Below are 22,082 nucleotides of genomic sequence, written 5' to 3' on the forward strand. Positions count from 1 at the left end.
TATACACACACACATATATCTATATGTAAAATCAAATAAATTATATCCCCATGTGCTCATATGGAAAGATGCAAATATATTAAGCAAAACAAGCATGCTGCAAACAATTTTTATATTTGTCTGTGTATGCATAATCACTTTTGGAGAGAATAAAGAAACAAATAACAGTAGTCTGAATTTTTATCTATGAGCATCTATTATTTTAATATTTTGAAATTTTTATAAATGTTTATAAAACCAGAAAAAAATGAAACAAAGCAAAGTTCTTTTTGGCAGAGTCAAAAACAAATTTATAATGGGGGTGGGTATTGCTCAAGTGACAGAGTGCATGCTTAGTATGCATTAGGTCCTGGGTTCAATCCCCTGTACCTCCTCTAAAAAAATAAATAAATAAACCTAATTACCTCCCCCCACCAAAAAAAGTTCCTAAAGCTTATAATGTCCTAAAACCTTAACTCTATGAGGCATCCATGTCTCTGAGACTATTAAGGGCTTTACTGTTCTTCAGGCATTGAAAAAACACCCTTTGGCAACCAAATGAAACATGAAATAAGCCCTCCATATTTTGGACTACATTTAAAATACCAAGGCACATTATGCCCAGTAAGTCAGTTGCAGTAGAATAAATACTGCATGATTCCAATCATATGAGGTTACCTAGAATAGTCAAATTCATAGAATCAAAGAGTGGAATTGTGGTTGCCAAGGGCTGGAGAGAGGGGGAGAAGGAGCAGTTACTAAACAATAAACAAAGTTTTAGTCAAGCAAGATAAATAAGTTCTAGAGATCTGCTGCCTAACGTTGCACCTACAGTCAACAATCATATATGTGCACTTGAGATTTTTTTAAGAGGGTAGATCTCGTATTGAGTTCTTTCCACAATACAATTTTTTTAAAAAGGAAATTAACATTAGTATAATACCATGAGATAAAATAAAATATAACATAATACCATGGCACAAGTAACTAGCGTCAATTAAAATGAAATTTTAAAGCCTAGAGATACACAAAAAAATGCAAGTTCACATTTAAAGAATTCTGTTTCTACATATTCAGTTCCTGTGGACTGGGTTAGTGTATGAGCTCCTGGCAGGATCTGTTTTTAATAAATTATACATTGCGTGCCCCTGGATTCCAGCAAGTACCTGATACAAAGTAAGATTGCAATTTTCTGGATGAAGAAGTAAATGAGTGCATTAAAGTTGAGTCAAGTCCCTCATGACATGTGTCACACATCCTAGGTACACAAGGATTTTGTTTTTAAACATACTGTAATACCTTGAGAAATTTACTTAAACGCTGTATGTCTCCAAGCTCATCTTTAAAAATAAGAAAACTAGGTTAGGAGTCCTATTGTAACACTTCAGGATTTTATAATTCTGTAGTTCTCTCACTTTATGGTATTACATCATGGGCTTCTAAGTCAGGACAGAGCTCTGTTTGAATCCTGCCTTTGTCACTATGAAACAAGGTAAGCGACTCAACTTCTGTGAGTTTCAGTTTCCTTACATAGAAAATGGGGATACACAACCATTTCTTTAGTTTTCTGAGATATAATTTACATAAAGCACACAGTTGCGACTAAAAAAAATGTTAGTTCTTTCTCACGGTGGTCAACGCAATGCAAGCAATGTTACAGTAAGAGTCAGACTACTCACACCAAGTAATAAATACATTCATATTTTATAACTGATGATTATTTATATTAAGAATGTAGATGTACCTACTTCTGACAAAGCTGATTAAAAAGAACTTTAGGAGAAAGTGGTCCTTTTTCAGTCTCCTTCATGCTGGAAAGAAACAGGAACAAGGCTGAGGTCAACGGTCCAGGGCCTGAAAGTTCCACCACTAATGGGTCCTTTAAAAACATGATCAACTCTATGTCAGAAATATATACTTTTAAAATAAAACATTATTAAAAAATCTAAGAGTTACACTTTCTTTAAATGATGATTAAACTGCTTCAAGTGTATTAAGAAACTTTATTCCCTCATATGTAAAATGAATATATAAAAAATGAAATTTAATACCTTAACTTGAAAAATACAAGTATTCTCATATTCTCTGCCCTTTACTTAATAAAACCATTAGCTTCAGAGTGAAAAACCAGTCTTTAGTTGCTTGTAACTGTCCCTCAATATGCTCTCCTAAAGTAATATTACTCATCTACTTGATATTTGTACATATTCACAAATAATAATAAATTACATTCACTAGCAATACCCCATCCCCTTCTTTCCCCAAATATTTCACTAACAGAATAAGGAATGGGAAATTATGTCACAAAAATGGTACACCATCTCCCTCCTTTAAAGGAGAGAGACATGAAGCTTGACAAAAGCAGCTAAAATTGTGTGAAGGATCAACGCTCTTTATTCTAGAACTTTCTCCCCATCAAATTTTATTTTCTAAAATGTTATCTTTGCTAGTAACCCAACTGGATGCTGTCAGAAAGTGGGGGTGATTTTATGATTGAGTATCTCAGTAAAGGGAGACTAGAATAAGGATAAAGCTGGAACAAGTGAAAAAGTTGCAGTGACTCATTTTGGCCAAGAGAGGGTGTTCGGGATTTTTTTAAGTGGTAGAGTAACCTCGTTTTTGTTTGTGTTTTGACAAAATTATGAAGTAGCCTTGCTTTGTTTCATTTCACCAGTCTAGTACGACCTAACTGCGGGTGTCAGACCAGCTTCTGAATGTCAGAGGCTGCTTTCCCCAACCCCTTTCTCACTAGTTTAAAAACCCACTATCAAAGTAGGCTCCAAAAAACTTTGAGATGGTCACTATAGAATTGAATCTACCTGTAAAGAACCAAAATGCTGTATTTAAACAAATGTCACCACCAACTACGAAACAGGACCTAGACATTTCATTCAGCAAACGTCAAACCCCTTTTTGTCTTTTCTAGAATGTCTGCGTGGAAGCTGCCTCAAGTATTTTTTGTGTTGTTTGACCCATGCATGATATGTTTGAACCAGAACATATCTTAAAGCTATTATTTTAGAAGTTTTAAGTCTAATTGTTTGTTTTCACAAAATGCTTCTGAATTATATTTTTCAAATTCTAGGACTATCATCTCAATTGACAATTCTGAGAACTAGGAAAGATAGGTTTTGGCAACATCACTGACTCATCTGAAAAGAGCTATTATTCAGATAATTATGCTTCTTACCAGTTGGGAGTCTGAGGAAGGAACAATCCTGAGTTTTGTACCATGTTCTTTGACCTCATTCATCAGTTCAGTAAGAATGTAAGACTGTGCCAAATTCTGAAAGAAAACAAAAATAACATCTGATTCAGTTATAATATGCCTCTGATTTTACAGTTTTAAAGGTTTTAAATATCACCTGGCATAGCAAAAAAGAAATTTTTAAGTTTTAGAAAATTTAGCTGAGTACATTTTACATTTAATATATATCACTATTACTGATAGAGTCCCAGTAAAATACAGAGAAGATCTTTCAGAAGCAGTGTGTAAAAAAGTGTATGTGTGTGTATGACAATGGCTACAGACAGCCTGAAACAATCAAATAGAAAACAAAGTTCTAGATGAACATTTGGCAGTCATTTTACAGACTACAGGTGTGCCAATGAACACAAATTAATTAAAATAAACTTTTACATTTTTCAAAGCTCTCTCATGGCTCTTACCTGCATGACTGCATTAAAAAAGCAAGTATTTCCTAAATTCGTAATTCCTTTCACAGATGTTACACTGCTGCCTTTTCTTCCCTTATTTTTTTCACCTGTTTCACATTTTTCTTCATAAAGTTTTATGATTCTAGAAAATGCATCTAAGAGAAAACATAATTGACATGAGATTTAAAATTAAATACATATCATCTGACATAATTTAAATGTATTATTTAAAATTAAATAAGATTTGCCTCTGAATGAGTGTTCTTGAAGGGCAAGAATACAAATACAAATAAATGTCTCGGGTTTTGTATTTTACTGCTAACGCAACTAATTTTAATTCATCTTAATATACACATCTGCATCTCAAACCACATTATAGAATAAAATCCAGATGAATTTAAAAACTAAACATTAAAAAATGAAGCTAAAGAAAAAGTAGAAAAGACTAGATCGTAGTTTCTATGACTCTATTTATTTTTAATTTGGGGGAGATAATTATATTTGTTTGTTTAGTTATTTCTGATGGAGGCAGTGGGAATTGAACCCAGGACTTCGTACATGCTAAGCATGTGTTCTATCACTGAGCTAGACCCTCCCCCAAGATCAGTTTCTAAATACCATTCCCTACCAAAAGGAATGGAGACTCTAATGCTGATTCTAAACCTGGGGCAGCAAACAGGCAAAATCAGCCTATAACAATCTGTTGTGCTAGAAAATAAGGAAGTGCTCAAAAAAAGTGATGAGCATGTCAAAATACACAGGTGTCATTCTGAATAGGTTCCCAATGGTCCAATCTGGAACAATTTGTCATTATAAAACAAAAAAGGGTACTATTAGATTATTACTCACTGAACAAAATGAGAATGAATCTGAATTTGTAATAAAACAGATTTTAAAATGAGGATGAAAGAGAGAAAACTTCCCTACAAGAGAATGCCTACTAATAAACAAAAGAAATATTGATGGATTTTTTAAAAACCCTACAGTGGTAATTTTTTTGGTATTGTTCTTGAAACTTTTCTGTACTTTTGAAGTCGTCAAAATAAAAAGATACTAAAATCCATGAACACTCAAATCTTATATAAAAATGGCACAGTATTTGTATATAAATGTACACCCTCCCATATACTTTAAATCATCTCTAGATTACTTATAGTACCTAATACAATGTAAATACTATGTAAATAGTTACCAGCATGCAGCAAATTCAAGTTTTGCTTTTTGGAACTTCCTGGAATTTTTCTCTAATATTTCTGATCTGCGGTTGGTTGAATCCGAGGAAGCAAAAGTGTGGATGGTGGGGAAGGGGAGCCCCACTGTATAATATAAAAAGTAAAATGCCTAATACATAAATGTATGGTATATAAGTGCATGTTTTAGGCTTACCAACATGGATAATTAATGCAGATTTGCTAATTATGTCAGTATATCACGTTCAAAAACAATACAAAAAAGAACAATTTCCAACATTTATGAACTGAGATTACTGATTTTACCTATTTAACAACAGATCACTTTCTGAACCAGTGTGATTTTAAGTTAAACAGGAAATTCCCAAGTTCTCACTTTTGGTTTTAACTAAATGTTCTTTTAAATTCCTTTCAATTCTCAGATTTCACAGTACTTACAATCATGTGTTTTTTTCACCTAATACTGACATGTTTGCTGTCTTGCATTGCTAGTTAACTTTTTAAATGTCTGGCTGTCTGTTTTTCCAATCAGATTGATGGAGATCAGGGAATGTCTCTTATGACTGCTCTTTCTTCCACAGGAGTGTGATGTCGGGAAGAACATACATTTTAAAAATTCAACTTAAATGAAAATCTACAAGATTAAACAGCAAATATAGTCAAATTTCAGCTTTCAAATTTCAAAATCTGCAAGATTAAACAGCAAATATAGTCAAATTTCAGCTTTCTGTGTCTCCAATGAGTTCTCAAGAGGTACATAAATTAAGACATCCCCTCCCCACCCTGCCCTTCTGTACAAGAGCATTAAGAGAGGTGAAAGGAGTGGAGGCACCCCTGTTCTCAGGGACAGCAGCGGGAAACAAACACCATCAAGAGAAACTTTAGTCTAGGTACTGGCAGACTGATATCATGCACATTTTATTGGTTCAAACAAGGCCTGACTTGGCACCTAGGAATTTTGCCAAAGAAAAGGCATCTAGATATGGGACTAATCCAGTGTTAATCAAGTGGGATTATTAACATATTTTCTCGTACGATTTTCCTAAGGATTAAGTGAGCTAAGTTTGCTTTGCAAAGCACCTGGAACACTAAGCTCTATGTGAGTATGTGAAAACCGGCCCCCAGAGCCCCCCGAAATTGTGATTTGTGCCCAAATCTGTATCTTCACAAGCCATCCTTCATGTCCATTGCTTATTTTCTCTCCCTTTTTCCTTCATGTCCATTGTTTATCTGCTCTCACTTTTTTCTCTTTAATCATTTCCTGTACTTTCTGGGGGGAGGGTGGTTTCCCTCAAGTTTATCTCATTTCTAATTGGTTTTTCTGAATTGCTCATATGAGTTCTGCTTTTTATATTGACTTTGTGGTTTTCATGATCTTAGTTTTTCTTTCTAACGCATGGAAACATATCACTGAGAAAAATAAATTGGTGGTTTCTCAGATATTTCTTTCATTAAACAAATCTATTACAAGGAAAAGATTTTTCTTTCAAGTCTTAACTTTTATCCTGTGATGCAATTTTTTATTATAGACCCAATTACCTATTTTTCTCCTTTATTCCTGTATGTTTATTCTTTAAACATTATTGGTTGTTATTGGATATCTGTTGTTCAGATAATGAAGACTGTTTTCAACTCCCAATCCAAGAATTCAGAGTTAACACAGAAAAGAACTAGCAAGATAGATCTCTTCCCCTGTCCTCCAAACATCAAAAAATAAAGGATAAGATTTAAACCCCATACTAGAGCTAGGGGGCAAAGGCTGACACAATCAGTGGAGGTCACCGAAGTGCAAAGACGAAGCACAGAGAAAAGGGAAAGACAGAAAGGCCAGATAGTATTCAAACCTGCAAGGGAATGTAAAAGCAAATGGAAAAAAAAGCCATTTGGGGCTTAAGAAGCACTAAACAAACAAGAGGAAGCCCCATACGGATCCCGGCAGGGTTTGCAAAAGAGAGCAGTCCACCTCGTAATTATATCTGAGATTCCAACTAAAGCCCTGAACTGGCAGGTTTCAGGCTCTCATTATAGCTGTTGCCACTAGATGGTTTCACAGTGATCTTTAAGAGATTTAAGATGAAAGACTAATTAAATCCAAGCAGTGCTCAATCTTTTGGTGTAAGGCTGTTAGTCTGATTTTATGTTTACAAAACTCAGTCTCCAAAAGGTTAAGTGATTTGTCCAAGGTTATAACGATAATCTTTTGACTATAAATCCATTGTCATTTTGCTAGCTAACTTCTCTTCAGTGATTTATGTATAATGAAAAGAATTACAAAAACAGTAGGCAGAATTCTTACAGATTTAAGTATACGTTACCCCAAACAAATATGACTCCCCAAAAGTATTTCCTTCAGTTAACATTCTTAATAAAGGTTGCCATAATATTTTTTTAGCCTATTAATATGAAAACTGAGTGGTTGGGGGAAATAAACTACATAGATTACATTAACTATATTATATATATATATATATATAATATATACCTATAAACATATATTTATTATTCACTTGGGAAAATACTTTCAGAAATAAATTCTATTTTAATCTTATAAGAACAAATAGCATCTTTTAAACTGTAACATACAAATGATTTATGTATCTGTGTACCACATTTACCCATCAGTTTTCAAAACATCTGGGACAGCATCCTAAAGTAAACAATGTTCATAAGACCATCTGGTCAAAACTGCAGGCAAAAAAAAGCATAAGCATATGGAAAAACAGATTTTACCCTTCCCTTAAGCAGTAAGGGATGACAAATGTCGAACCTAGATATATCCACGCTTCACTGTGCGATGCCTTTCAGCACCACCTGGCTCTCCATGCACAGCCACCAAATATGGACAGCACTGCCAGAAAGAACATATCCACGGGGCAATGGCAATAAAAATAGTTTATTTCATGGTTAAATAGCCACTTCACACAAGTGGCAAGAGTCTGTCTGTTGACTTTTACATGTAAGTCTGTGAGAACATGTTCAAAATTAATTATGCTTTTAGACTTGAATAGTAAATAGATCAGATAATATAACCAGAAAACAAAGTGACATTTTCTAAGAATTATTTACATGTATTTTACTTAAAGTGCTAGATTTTCATTTTACTAAGTAGCATGTTTATAAAATGTAACAATTCAAATTCAATTAATTTATCAAATGTCCACTGTGTGCCAGGTACTGTATAAACCACTATCTGTAATTATTTATACTTAATTGCTTATGATTTATGGTGAGAGCATAAGGAATTGACATACAGTGAATAGTATAGAGATAGTAAGCTTTTAAATTAGTAACATTTTGGTGAAACTTTCAGAAACTAAGTATTCATGTATATTTGCTCACTAAGAAACTGTTAGCTGAGAGTTTAAGATTCCAGTTTAAAACAATGGTATCTGAATCAGTCTCTCAATTATATGACCTACAAACAGGTATGCTTTTTAATAAAAAGCAATTTATTACTTCTAATGAAGAATAATTATTGATCATTTTGTTTTTAGAGAACAAAGCTTTCTCAATCTGGCAGTGATTTTACATCACATTCACTTTAAGAACTCTTCCTTTATGAGCACAGAACAAAATGCACTAAGGAATGAACTTCAAGATGTTTTGAAGTATGGTATAATTAAAAGGACAAAGCTGCTACAGCAGTAACAAAAAAGACAAACTAAACAAAGTTTTGATCACTTGATCTGTTTTCCTCAAGTTTTACCTGAGCCTATGACTTGCTCATAATTGAAAAGAATCATCACACTTCAGGGCTAGAGGGTTATTTTATTAATAACATATATTACTTATATATATATACAATCTCACCTTACTTATCTCCTTTATTTTATCAATGCTGTCATCTGATATTGCACTTACGTAATAAAATAACATAGACCCTCCTCAAAATGCAAAGAACGTTAAAAGAAAATTTCAGGTATTCTAGATAAAATTTTTCAAGATCTTTCATATTTCTGTGCCTACAATAAGCCTATAATCTGAGTACTTAAAAAATTGCTGCTTAATTGAATAGACCTGATAGGTTTTGTACATACCTCAGGTCTTACAAGACAGAAAACTGGTTGAAGCATCAGCAAAGCCAAAAAATAGAGAGAAAAAATTTTTTTAACAACTTGGCTAAGACTAAGGCTATCTAAAAAGTAACCTAAAGTACCTCAAATTTTTCTACCATAAAAATGACTCCAACACAAAGATCCTCTAATTATTTTTTTAAATCAAGTTAAAAGATACTGAATTATAAATTTCAAAAAAACCCTGAGCATACCAGAAAATTCTGGGTGAGTATCTGTATAATCTTGAAGTACAAAAGACTTTCAAAACATGACCACAAAGGCTAAAAGATCATTACAGAAAAAACTGATGGACTTGGCAACAGTGACACTAAAAACTCCATTACTGACAAAAAACAAAAACAAAAACCCTAAAAACTACAAACAAAGTCACATATGGAAAAATGAGTATTCTTGTCAACTATACCTTTTGTAAGCTTTCTGGAGGGCAACTTAACAGTAATCAAATTTTAGAAGTGTTTATAACTTAGCTAGAAATTCCAAAAAATTTAACCTACAGAAATTAAGAGCAAGTACTCAGAGATACAGCTTTGCTCATCATAGGAGAAAACTGAAAACTACCAATAGTGGATTTGTTACCAAGTAATAGTAAATGTCTCTTTTCTCAAAGGTGTAAGTATTTGTGAACTGCCTTGGTTAAACCCAGAGTGGAACACTGGTGCATCCTGAGTTTCCCATAGGCATGCGGAAAGCAACTTTATTTTGCTGTTTGCTTATTTAAAGAAAGTTTAAGAGCTTTCTCTCCTCTGATAACTCTCCCCACTGTAAAGATGCAGATTAAAGGCACACAGCTAGTTATAGAGAGTACATTCAAACCCAGGCAGTCTGGCTCCAGAATCCACCCATTAAAACAATGTGATCCGCTATCTGTCTGTATAACAAAGGATGATAAGGTTAATGAGTGTGATGTTTTAAGACACTAATAAAATGCTAGTGGTGATATAAAAGAAAAGACCACTACTCTAAAGGAAAAGCTAGATGTAATCAATTGCTGGATGTCTTTGGTGTGTGAATTTATAGCTTTATTAAAGTTTATAGCAGCCCTTCTCAAAAGGTTCCTCAAAAAAAAAAAAAAAAAAAAAAGAGCCCGAATGCCCGAGACACCCACTCTATGCGGTTAACTTCTCCTTATATATCCAGAAAGGTACTACTTAGTGCCATTTTTGGGAGAACTGAGAAAATAGTCATTCAAGTAATTCTGTGTTCTGTAGTTTGAATGAGGAACCCCGGATTTAAACCCCTACAGGTAACAGGTTTTTTTTTTTTTTAATGTTCAACCTTTTTTTTGGTCCCTAACCCCTTTTATATATGGAAATAACTATCTTGAGTACCTATTCTTGAACACGTAAATTTCTTAGGCATATGACTGCCACTTTACACAGAAGAAAATGTACTTCTTTATAAAAAAAAAGTCAAAGTATTACATTACAGTCAAATTGTTACTATAAAAAGGTACAATATTATTTATACTTAGATACATTATTTCAGATCCCAAATGTACCATTTACTTTATTTCAAAAGAAGATGCAGCAATCTTACATTACTAAAACCAAAAGAACCAATATGTCTTTTCACACCAAAAGCATAAGCTTAATGAATTTAACAGAATATAATATTTTATGCTCTCTTTAAGTTCTTTGAAAATGGCATCCTATCAGTATTAAAATTGTGGGTCAAATTTATTGGTTTAGAAAAGAATGTGAGGTTGTCAATCATCTATCTGGGTCACACATTGCAAACCAATATTCAACAATACAATTTCACCAGGAATTCCTGGATTCTATAAGTGTTTGCAGAATACTTGCATGACACTTACAAGACTAAGTGACAAATAAGAGAACACTGGCCCACTTATTAACAGTATGTATTTCTGGGTGGGACTCACAAGAAAGTTTTCCTGCTATTTTTCAATCTTGTGTTATATATGACCTTTTCATTATAAAGGGATTTTATTTGATGTTTTAGTTTTCTGGTATCTGTTTGGGGGGAGGCGGGGTGTAGAAAGATTTTTTTTTTTTAAAGCAAATCCTAGCATCAGATGTGAAATCCACACAGCTGTAAGCATTCTTCTGGGAACCTGCACTGGGGTTCCCTCAACTGCTTAATGCAATTACCTAAACCAGTCATGTAGTATTAATGTAATTTGCCCATTTCTACAGCTGAAAAGAAGTTTAGTCTTTAAAGAGTAAAAAGGAAAAACTTGCTATCCCACTACTCCTTTATCTTGGAACCAAATAATCATTATCTCACCTGCTTGTTCTGAAAATTCCACTCACTCCTACCTAGTTAACAATTAGCCTTAGAAATCTTTATCTGCTCATATAAGTTGATGTTGCCATCTGAATGGACAGGTATACACACAGAGGCATTCCTATCTGTCTCTACAGTACAGTCAAGTGATCTTTCTAAAACACAAAACTGATCATCCACTTCTCTGCTTAGAACCTATAAGTGGTTCTTCACTGCCTATAGGATAAACTCTACTTATAAGGCCTTTAGATATCTGTTTCTACTTACTTCTAGGTTCTCACCTCTCCCCATCCCCAGCATCACAAAGCTCAACTCTGCAGCTCTATAAAATCCTCTGAACAGATCAAGCTCCCTTACCAATGAGCTATCTCCTCTGCCTGGAGCAAACACCCCTTTCCCTCTCTGTTTAGCTGATATCCTTTTGCTCTCAGCTTAGAAATCTCTTCCTCTAAAAACACAAAAGAAAGGGAAAAAAAATCTCTTCCTCTAAATAAACAATTCCTAGCACTTCTAGTCCAGGTTAGATACTGCTCCAGCGTGTTCTCACAGTCCACTGTACTTGCTCCATCACAGCACTATTTATCAGCAACTCTACTTGTGATCTGTCAATATCCCTCACTAACCAAAAGACCAATAATGGCAGGAACTGAGAAACAGATCTGTCTTACTTACTACTGTATCTCCAATATCTAGCACAGCATCTGGCGGTAAGGTAGAAACTCTAATATATTAAAAGAGTTAATGATAAATAAAGTAATTTGATAATATTCAAGGGTGTTTTGGTGAAAATGCAATGTTTATCTACTTCCTCAGTAAAAACTGGTTACATGCTAGTTCAGTTCAACTCAGCAAGTATTTGCTGCCCAGTCATATGAGAATCAAAAAGAGCAGCAGCCAGGGTACAATCCCCCAAGGCACAGAGTTTTATAAGGAAGACATATATACACGAAAGCTGACCCCACAAAACTGAGAGTTAAGATTCTAAAGTATGCTTATAGAGGAAGAGACAAAACAAAGGATTGGAAAAGTGTCACTGAAGTAGGATTTGAGCTGAGCCTTAGGGAAAGTAAGACTGAAGCCAGAAACTCTCAAGACGGAAATGGGCTAGTTCAGCAGTTCTCAAAGTAGATCTGAAGACAACTCCCTTTTAGGTGTCCTTAGAGTCAAAAGTATTTCCACAATAAGCCTAAGATGTTATTTAATTTTTTTACTTTCATTCATTCTCAATTATACAATGCAGTTTTCCAGAGACTACAGGCCATGTAATATCAGAACAGACTGAATGCACAAGGAGATATGAGAACCCAGCTACTTCTATTAAGCCAGACATTAAAGAGACCTGTAAAAATTAAATCGATGCCACCCATTAAGTTTGTGTTGTCTGGGAAATAGTTATCTTTCTTAAAAATATGTTATTTGTGTTAACACATCATGGGATTATTACTATTTTTCTATAAATTAATAAATACTTTAATTTTTTGTTTTAATTTCTAATATGATGTTGAAAGGCATATCCTACCTAACCGAAGCTCTTTCAGTCCTCAAAAATTTTTTAAGAGTCTAAGGAGCAACTGAGAACAAAAGTTGAGATTCACTGAGCAGAGAAGCTTAAATTAGATGTATCACATATGAAACCAGCCCAGGCACTGTACAACTTAAAAAAATGTTTCAGGTACAGGTACAGGCTTTCCTCTTGACAGTAATAGTTACTTAGTGCAAAAGATAAAAAGATTCCTTTTAAGTCACTCTTATCCTCTCACCTAAACACAGTATTTAGTTTCATATCCTTTTTGAATTACCACATACAGACATTTTTACATTTCTACAATCTTCACGTGTATCATTTAAAATAGCTACATAATCATATCCAGCACTCTTACAGACCCCAACAGCAACTTTCGTATTTGATTCATGGAGTATTTTATGAAAATATACTAAACCCTCATGCAAGAAAGAATACAGCAGATTACTATCCCAAAAAACTTACTTCTAGGATACCAAGGGATCTTATTTTAAATCCAACTTGCCTGAGAGCTGCTGTAACTTGGAACACGAAGAAGATAATAACATTTTGCCCCAGAACTTCTGGAAACCTTGAATTCAGAAATGCGGCTCTCCCTAACTTTAAAGGCTCTACACTCTCCACCTCCTTCAAGAAACTATTTCCCACTATTCCAGGTGCTACCCATGGTTCTGTAAAGACAATTAAAGCTTACCTTGGCGCTTCCTTCCCACCACCTGAAATGTTTTCTTTTCTCCTATCTATCTGAAGTTCATCCTTTAAGGGTCAGCTTGGAAGCCAGCTCATCCTGGCTTCCTTCTGAGTTCCTTTCAATTGAACACTGCATCCTTCTTTAAAGGACTCTTGGAACATCCCTCAAAATACAAATTCTATTCGGCTTATAGCATTATTTTTTTAATCTCAAGCCTCTTTAAACTTCTTTAGGAAAGGAAGTGTCTTAACAATCTCTATTCCTATGGGAAAGCAGGAGAGAGAGTGCTGAGGAAAATGAGGCTCAGACAGGTGTAACCTGCCCCAGGTCACAGAGCTAGTGATGGAAAGAGTCAAATTTGAATGCCAGACACCCGTGAGTCAGGGCCTGTGTTCTTTCTCCCATACCATCCATGCTCCCTACCTTACATCCTTTGTGATAATACGTATTCAAGAAATCTGTAAAATCAAATGGAATCATACAGGCTTTGTTCTTAACCTCATGGAAACTCTAAGGTAAAAAATCCACAGAAAATAATTTCTACAATTATTTTTTTGCTCCCTTGGCATCATATCTCTACATTTCTTCTCATGGCCAACCAAATTAACACGCAGTTTTCAGGAGGCAACATTAAGACCAACATCTGTTCTGTAAGTATTAATGTCTACAACCACCATAGTTTCCAACGAATGAGTGATGAAATTAATCACTTCTGCTGCTGTCCAAGAACCTGAGTTTACCTCCTCTAGTTCCTCCTCCACTTTCTTCACTGGTAGAGTCTCAGAGCAACAGCTACCAAAACAAGCATATACTGGGCTATAGGAAACAGAGCTGAAAACTGTATTTTTATATAATTTTTCAGTCTCTGATGCCACCTACTAGGCAGTTTAATTCCTGCTCCAAAGGCATTTCAAAATTATGGCTGTTTATTCCCATTCACTGAGTTAATCAGAATCCTGAGGTCTGCACTTGATTCCTCCTACTGTCCCTCACTCCTCACATTTAACCCACCCACTCTCCACCAGGACGTCTACTCACCTCTCACCTGCCCCACCACAATAACCCCCTCTAGCCTGCGTAAGCCTCTCCCCACCTACACGCTTAACCCACGACAGTCTATTCCCCATTTGGCAGAGTTACCTTTATTTTTTAAAAGATGAAATGACTACTCCTCGGCTTAAAGCACTTTAATAGCTTCCACTATTAAGTTTCCAATAAAATAAAAATTCTTCACCATGGAATTCCTTACAGGATCATGCATGACCTGCCCTCCTACCTCTTAACTCCATCACACTCTGCTCGCTCCCAGCAAACCACACTCCGCAGCACTGGCCCTTCTTGATCACTACGACTTCCAGGTTATTACCTCTCACGCGACCTGCTCCTTTCCTTCGAGGCACCTACCAGATATTTGCTTACATTTCTGTGTCTCTTCCATTATGCTCTCAACCCCAAGAGGGAAAGATGTAACTGTTTTTGTTTTACTACGACATACAGCATAAAGCATAAAACTTGGCATGTGGTAGGCACTTAACATTTTTGAATGAAGAAACTGCTTCCTGATATATTCTTAATTTATATTAACATATATTATATATTGCTTATATGTTAGATAACAAAGTATGTAATATATAACACATTACTATTGCATAATAATGGATTTGGCTGCCCTTTGTCCCAGGTTCCTGAGAAGCACCCTCTAAATCCTTGGATTTCCAGAGTGACAGGAGTGTCTGCTTTATTCATGGTGAGCTCCTCAGACCACACACTTGATAGCTTATGCTTAAAAAGTTATCTTTTTTATTCATTGTGGGACCCTACACAATTTTTGCTAATGAGATGATTCAGGACGGGAGCCAGTGATGCCAGAAAGACCAAATTGCGTGCGATTTGAGGGTTAGGGTATTGGAGACTGAATTAAATCGTGCAGCCAATGATTCAATCAGCCGTACCTATGCAATGAAATTGTAACCAAAGCTCCAGTGAGCTCCCCTGGTTATCAATAGTGTGTGTTTTTATTATGACACATCAGTGTGCCAGGAAGGCAATGTGTCCTGATTCCACAGGAAGATACAGAAGCTTCATGTTTGGGACCTTCCCAGACCTCACCTTACATGTCTCTTCTTTCAACTGGTCCTGATTTGTATCTTTTTTTTTTTTTTTTTTTGCTATAACAAAACTGTAATGTAAGTATAACACTTTCTGTGTTCTCTGATGAAAATGTTATTATTATCTGAGTCATTCTGGCAAATTATTGAACCTAAGAGGGCAGTGGGAACTTTCACAGTCAGTAGACAATCAGTCAGAAATGTGGGTGGCCTGAGAACCCCTAGCTTGAGAATGTCATCTGAAGTAAGGGCAATCTTTTGGGGGACTGAGGCCTCAATCGGCAAGGTTAGCCAACTCCAGGCTGTTAGTGTCAGAACTGCACTACAATTATGTAACAAGTAACAGGTGTCATTTCACAAATACATGTCAGGCACTATGCAAGGATTTTTACACACACCATTTCTAAATCTTTAGAAAACGTCCCTAAGCCTCACAACAATCCCATAAGATGGAACTACTGTACTAACTTTTTACTTAAGGAAACTACGAGTAAAAAGCCACATGGACAGGAAGTAACTTAGTAGGAACCTAAATTCAAATTCAGCACTGTTTGACTCACAATCTAATCACTACTCTCTCCAGCTTCTCATTATTGTTATGTAAATACAACACAAGATAACATCATAAGACTGCTACCTAAGAATTCATGGCACTCATACCAAGAGGTCACAGTAAAATCCAAAGTACTCTTCATGAATTTATTATCTCTTTATAAGAATGATAAAATATTATACTTCAATAAGATTTCTTTAGCAACTGCTTAACTTACTTGTTTGTGTTTTAGAAACATGTTTCTGGAGAAAATCAACTATCTGAGCCAAAACCTTCTTATTACAATGTGTTGATAATTTTTCATCACACTCATAACACCTGGAAAAAGACAAAATTTAAGCATATATTATGAAAGCATCTTCAGTAACTTGGCATGTCAGATAATAAAGTTGGTATTTATCTACTTTTGTCTTTAAATTATGCAATAAGGGGGATACACATGATGAGGCAAGAGAAATAAGGTAAGTCTACAGAAATAAGCAGAAGACAGTTCATATAGAGCCTTATCGTTCAAATGAAAGTTTTGGTAGTTTATCTTAAGTGTAATGGAATGCCATGAGAGGTTTTTAAGCAGAGGAGTGATATGATCCAATTTACATTTTAAAAACATTACTAATGTCGGATTGGATGGCATCAGGAATAGTAGCAGATAAGGGCAGATGCAGTGGATCTGGAGAGAAATGAACAGACTTATATATTTTCAGGTAGAAGCAGTAATGAACTGGATATAAAAGATAAGGAAGAGGGAAGGGAGAAGCGGATAGGGGTAGTCAGTGATTCTCAAAGGGGAGCAATTTTGCCTCCCAGGGGACATTTGGCAAGGTTTTGAGACATTTTTGGTTGTCACAACTGGGAAAGCTCCTACTGGTACCCAGTGGTTAGAGGCCCGGGATAGGATGCGGCTAATTCTCTCCCCTCACAGGACAGTACCACTCACAACACAGAGTCATGAGCCCAAATGACAACAGTATTGAGACTGAGAAATCCCGGTCCAGATGAAACAAGACATTCTGTGAGTTGGTAATGTTAAAAGCAGGGTGATGGATACAGAGGAATTCATTTTGCCATTTTGTCTACTTTTGTTAAAAGGTTGAAAAATAAAATAAGATAAAAAGAGGAAGAAAATAACTGCCAGGCTTCTGGCTTGAATACTTATGTGATGGAGGTTCTCTTTAAAGAGACAGGGAAGACTGGATGAGGTAAGAGTTTTATTTTGTTTGGGGCTTATTTAGGAAGAGGGAGTTAGGGAACAGATTTTCAAAAGCACATTCCTTTTCAGAAAACCACCCTCCACTAAAGTTGACTCAGTGCATACAATATTAATAAAGGTTTCACCTATATATTATCATCTTAATGAGATCCAATAATCAAATAAGAACAGTGTTTGACAGTATTGAAAGTGTTTTATAAATGTAACACATTATACCAATATGACCTGACACACTCACAATCTTCTTGCTTATAACTACTGGTGGCTCTGGGATCAGGGGCTGTAAATTAGGTTTGAGTTTCTTTTCTAAACAGCACTCACAATTCAGTCCAATGTTTACTGAGTGTCCACTCTATTACTCTGCACACAGAAACACACATAAATCTGTGAAGGAATTGAGTCATAGAAAACACTCCCAAAATATCTTTTCCAATAGACCATGATGAAATTTAAATAATTACAATTATCAAGCTTTCATTATAATAGATGCTGAATATTTACTGATGTAATAATTGGCAAAAATAATAAAAATATAATTGCTCACTTACAAAATATTGAAATGTCAAATTTTTACTGATACTGCAATTTAGTTTTCACTTGTTACTACATATATTGTTGTAAATTTAAGAGTACAAAAAGAAAATGTAAATAAAAACTGCACAATGGCAGGGAATTTGGAGAAAAGAGGACAGCTCAAGATAATTTAATTCTATTTCTTCCCATTGGAAATAATCCAAAAAATAATTGACCATTTACTATGTGCCACGCGCTGCTTAAAGAACTTTATATGTGTTTTCTGGTTTAATTTCTCACAATGATAAAAAAAAAAAGTATTATCATTGAAAAAATAAATAGCTTTATAGAAGTATATTTTCTTTTTACAGGCGAGAAACAGACATAGAGCTCATAAATCAGTACTATAATAAAAGTACAAGGGATATGTTAAACCTTCTTTCAACAAACTTTTAAGCGATTTAAAAGCACTCATTTACATGTTATCTTTAAATGTTAATCTCTTAACCATAGTTAAGCATAAGAATCATCAATGGAACTTAAAAATACATAAGCCCTGATTTAATAGGGGACCACAGGTAACTATGAGTTTTTCAGATTCTACCTGTGAGATTCTGATGTGAAATCAGAGGTAAGAAACCGCCATACTGATAACTATTATCTATTAAGCAGCATTAAATCCACTATCTAGCAATACTTTGTTAGTCATGATTAAATGATTAAAATTACAGTATTCCTTTTCTTAGGTTTTTCAGGTTTTTCTCTAGTTCCAGCTGGCCTTCTCTAATCCAAATTAGCAAAGTTTTCTACTGAATCTTATAAACTTTTTAAGGTTCAAGGATTAGTTGAAAAAGAGAAAACAGTCACAACCTTTAAATTTTTATAAGTGCATGTGACAGACTTTAATATCTTCCTTTGAAATAGATATAATTCTACAGAACCCCAAATGTGACTTAAAATTATTTTCGTTATAATATAAACCTAACACACCCATCTCACAAAACTCAATAAATCACCATCCTTGTAACTTTATTATGAAAGCAAAATTACAATTAAATATAAAACATAAAACAAAACTACAAAATCAATTAAATTACTACTAATGACCCTAATGTATTATGCCAGGTAATGCTTTTTGGCTGAAACTAAATCATGACTCATAGTATAATTGTGGTCCTAAGAGTTACAACAGAAGTTCTAATTCAGTTTCACTGGAGATGAGCCTATTCTACCAGGTGCCACTCAAATTCTCCCACCACCTCTTTTTCAGTGCTCCTCAAACTGTGGTCTCCAGACCAGCAGCTATGGCAACACCTGGGAATCTGTCAGAAATGCAAATTCTCAGGCCCTACCCAAGAGCCGCTAAACCAGAATCTCTAAGCCTGGGACCCAGCAATCTACTCTAACAAGCTCTCCCAGTGATCCTATGCACCCCATCGTTGGAGACCACTGCCTAATTCAGACCACAGAGAAATGCTTAGTGAGCTGTCACATTCTGGCATCATCCCCCTCTCCTTTGGCTACAATGCTTCACTTCATATTAAGTTCCAGCTATTCTTTCCTCATTCTCCCCAATTCTAGTACCTGTGGCCAACAGCAACAAAAATACAAATGCAGAAGGCATGTGAACCTGTAGCTGAATTAAATTATAAGATGATTGAGGGGGGTACAGCTCAGTGATAGAGTGCATGCTTAGCATGCACAAGGTCCTGGGTTCAATCCCCAGTGCCTCCATTAAATAAATACATAAATACATAAATATACAAATAAACCTAATTATCCCCTCAAAAAAGCTGAAAAAAACTTAAAAAAAAATAAAGTCGTTTAAAAAAATTATGAGGATGGTCTTTCTTATAAACCAAAATATCCTTATATTAATTTTGAAACCTTGAAATGAAGCAAAAAGTTAAAATATGTTTGTCTTACAGAAAACTTGAAAACTCTGGAAAATTCATTCAAGTAACTCTAGGAGTCTATAAATCCCAGTTAGAAAATTTTTGTTGTAAAATACAGGAAAAGCTTTTAAATACAGTGCCCACTTACAGCCCTCAAGCAGTGTGGTATGCTGGTAAGGAACTAGAGAATCAAAAGACTTGTTTTAGCGTCTGGATTTTTACTTTGTAACCACGAAAAGGTAAATGACACTCAGTGTCCTTATACATAAAATGAGAGAACTGGACTTGGTTTCAAACCAAGGGTAAGTAGCAGAATCACCTGCGGAATCTGTACAAACCACATGTACTGAGGCTTTCCTTTTCCCTGCAGAGAACTGCCAAACCACCTGAATGCTGGAAGTACCTTCCTCCTCTAGAACTGTGGAATTCTAATTTAGCAAGTTCATTGCAAAAAAAAAAATCAACTGGCAAGAATTTTTCTTTATTGAAGAAAGTATTAAAGAAAACTAGAGGGATGACTAAATTTTTTCTTACTTAAATTTTACATTGATGGATAATGTTATTTTTAAAAAATTATTCCATAGGTTGTGTTCAGCTAAAAAGCATAAGCTGGTAATAATATCTCTAAATATTTTACCTCATAAAACTCAAAGAAAAAGATAATTTTTATAGTGGACATAAATACTAACAAAATCTAACTTACCATATAATCCATGTGCTCAGACTAATTATAATACAGTGAAGCTCTGCTCTCCAACTCTTGAAGTGCTTCAGTGAATGCTGGCTCTCTGAGTTTTTACCACATCCCTAAAGATTAACACAATACTATTTGTATGATTTTCATATAAGTTTATTTCAAATTAATCAAAATGTATTAAATCATACTCAAATTTCTACTAGAAGTGTTCTGTTTTTACTTTTAAGCAGGAGGGGAAAGTTTCAGAAAGCAATAAAGATTCTCATTAAATTCCATTTCTTGCAAAGAGGCTAACTTGCTTTTTGTTATGTAGGAAAACAGTCATGAGCCAAGTTAATTTCCAGACCATTTAAAAAGTACACACTCCCTAGCTTGTGCATGATGGGACACTGAGCAGCCTCACAGGCCAGTAGTGTCCCTCCTCTGTACGCACATTTCCTAATACTGTACCCACCTCCACCCAACTCCACTGAAAACTAGTGAGACTCAGACCAACAATCACAGTAATTTCCATCACCAGGTAAGTAAAGAAATGAGATTTAATTCAGGTCAATGTGCCATGAGAGGCACTCTAATGGATGTTTCTGGAAAAGTTTTACATATTTTAAAAAAGAATACAGGAAAAGGATGTACTTATTGTCCTCCTTCTGGCCTTTGGGGATTGCTGTGTGATATATTATGAATGAAACATCTTTGGCCATCCTGAAACCATGAAACCGATGATGGCACAGCAGATAAATGGAAGAAATCTGTTTTTAGTGCTCTTTCCATTGAACTAACTGACTCTGAAGTGGCCCTACCTCTGGGCCTTCTATGTGAGATAATAAAGATGTCTCTTATTTTTAAAAACGTATACTGGTAAATTTTTATTTAAAAATTCCTTTATTAAAGATATTAATAACTTCAAAGCTCTTAAGAAATTATTTTGCCAAATTAAAAAAAAACTAGAAAAAAGCAGAATAATCACTTTTCAAAGAGAAAAAAAAAGAATCTAAAAAGATTAAAAAAAAAACTTGGATCCATTTTCTAAGCAAATACAAATAGGTAAAGGCAGGTCCATATATGTGACTTACTACAAGTACAAGTGTGTTGGATTTCCTTTCGAAGTATTTATAAACCACATGTGATTATTTTCTGAACATAACATACATTCTACTTAACCTTAAACATTTCCAAGCTCAGCCTTGGAGAGTTTTATCAAAACACAGAATAAATTTATCTTAAATTCTAAGCATTACCAATAGTCCAACTCACATAAGCATTTAAGGAAAACATTTAAGACAAACTTACACATAAAAGACACTTTTCTCACCTGAAAACCACACTTGAGGCACAACCAAACATCAGAAGGAAGAACTGGCTGTCCATCAGAGAATCTTCTGTCTTTTAAACATTCCGAGCAAACTGACCACAGGTTCTCAGCTATTGCTCTTTTCACATGATTCACACTGATAGCATGACTTACATGCTGGCAAGTGAAACCTACTGATTAAGACAAAACGAAATGGGAACATATTTTCGCTACCATCAGCAAGCAAAAATCAACAACAACACTAAAAAGCAGAGATTCAAAAAACAAAATAACTCAAAAGGATACAAACTGCATGATTTCATTTATAAAGCATTTGTGAAATATTACAGATTTGGAAAACAGATTGGATTATCGGTTGCCAGGGGCTACAGATGGGGAGCAGTGGTTTATTTGGCTACAAAGAAGTAGCACTCAGGGTGCTGACAGCGTAGT

General features: G+C 34.9%; 1 protein-coding gene across 6 annotated transcripts in view; it reads right to left on the bottom strand.

Moving 5' to 3' along the window:
* USP45 (ubiquitin specific peptidase 45) overlaps positions 1-22,082 on the bottom strand; it is a 58,564-nt gene that overhangs the window by 28,619 nt on the left and 7,863 nt on the right. For all 6 annotated transcript variants that reach the window (XR_012074879.1, XM_072965651.1, XM_072965650.1 and 3 more), the window contains exons 3-8: positions 21,651-21,823; positions 20,345-20,448; positions 16,241-16,341; positions 3,649-3,791; positions 3,170-3,265; positions 1,728-1,858 (exon numbers count right to left, since the gene is read on the bottom strand). Coding sequence is in view for 5 of the 6 variants with exons in the window: in XM_072965651.1 (XP_072821752.1) it covers positions 1,728-1,858; positions 3,170-3,265; positions 3,649-3,791; positions 16,241-16,341; positions 20,345-20,448; positions 21,651-21,823 (748 nt within the window). In the remaining variant the exon portion in view is untranslated. The remainder of the gene's footprint in view (positions 1-1,727; positions 1,859-3,169; positions 3,266-3,648; positions 3,792-16,240; positions 16,342-20,344; positions 20,449-21,650; positions 21,824-22,082) is intronic.

Source organism: Vicugna pacos, chromosome 8 (assembly GCF_048564905.1).
Source record: "Vicugna pacos chromosome 8, VicPac4, whole genome shotgun sequence".
NCBI classification, from domain to species: domain Eukaryota; kingdom Metazoa; phylum Chordata; class Mammalia; order Artiodactyla; family Camelidae; genus Vicugna; species Vicugna pacos.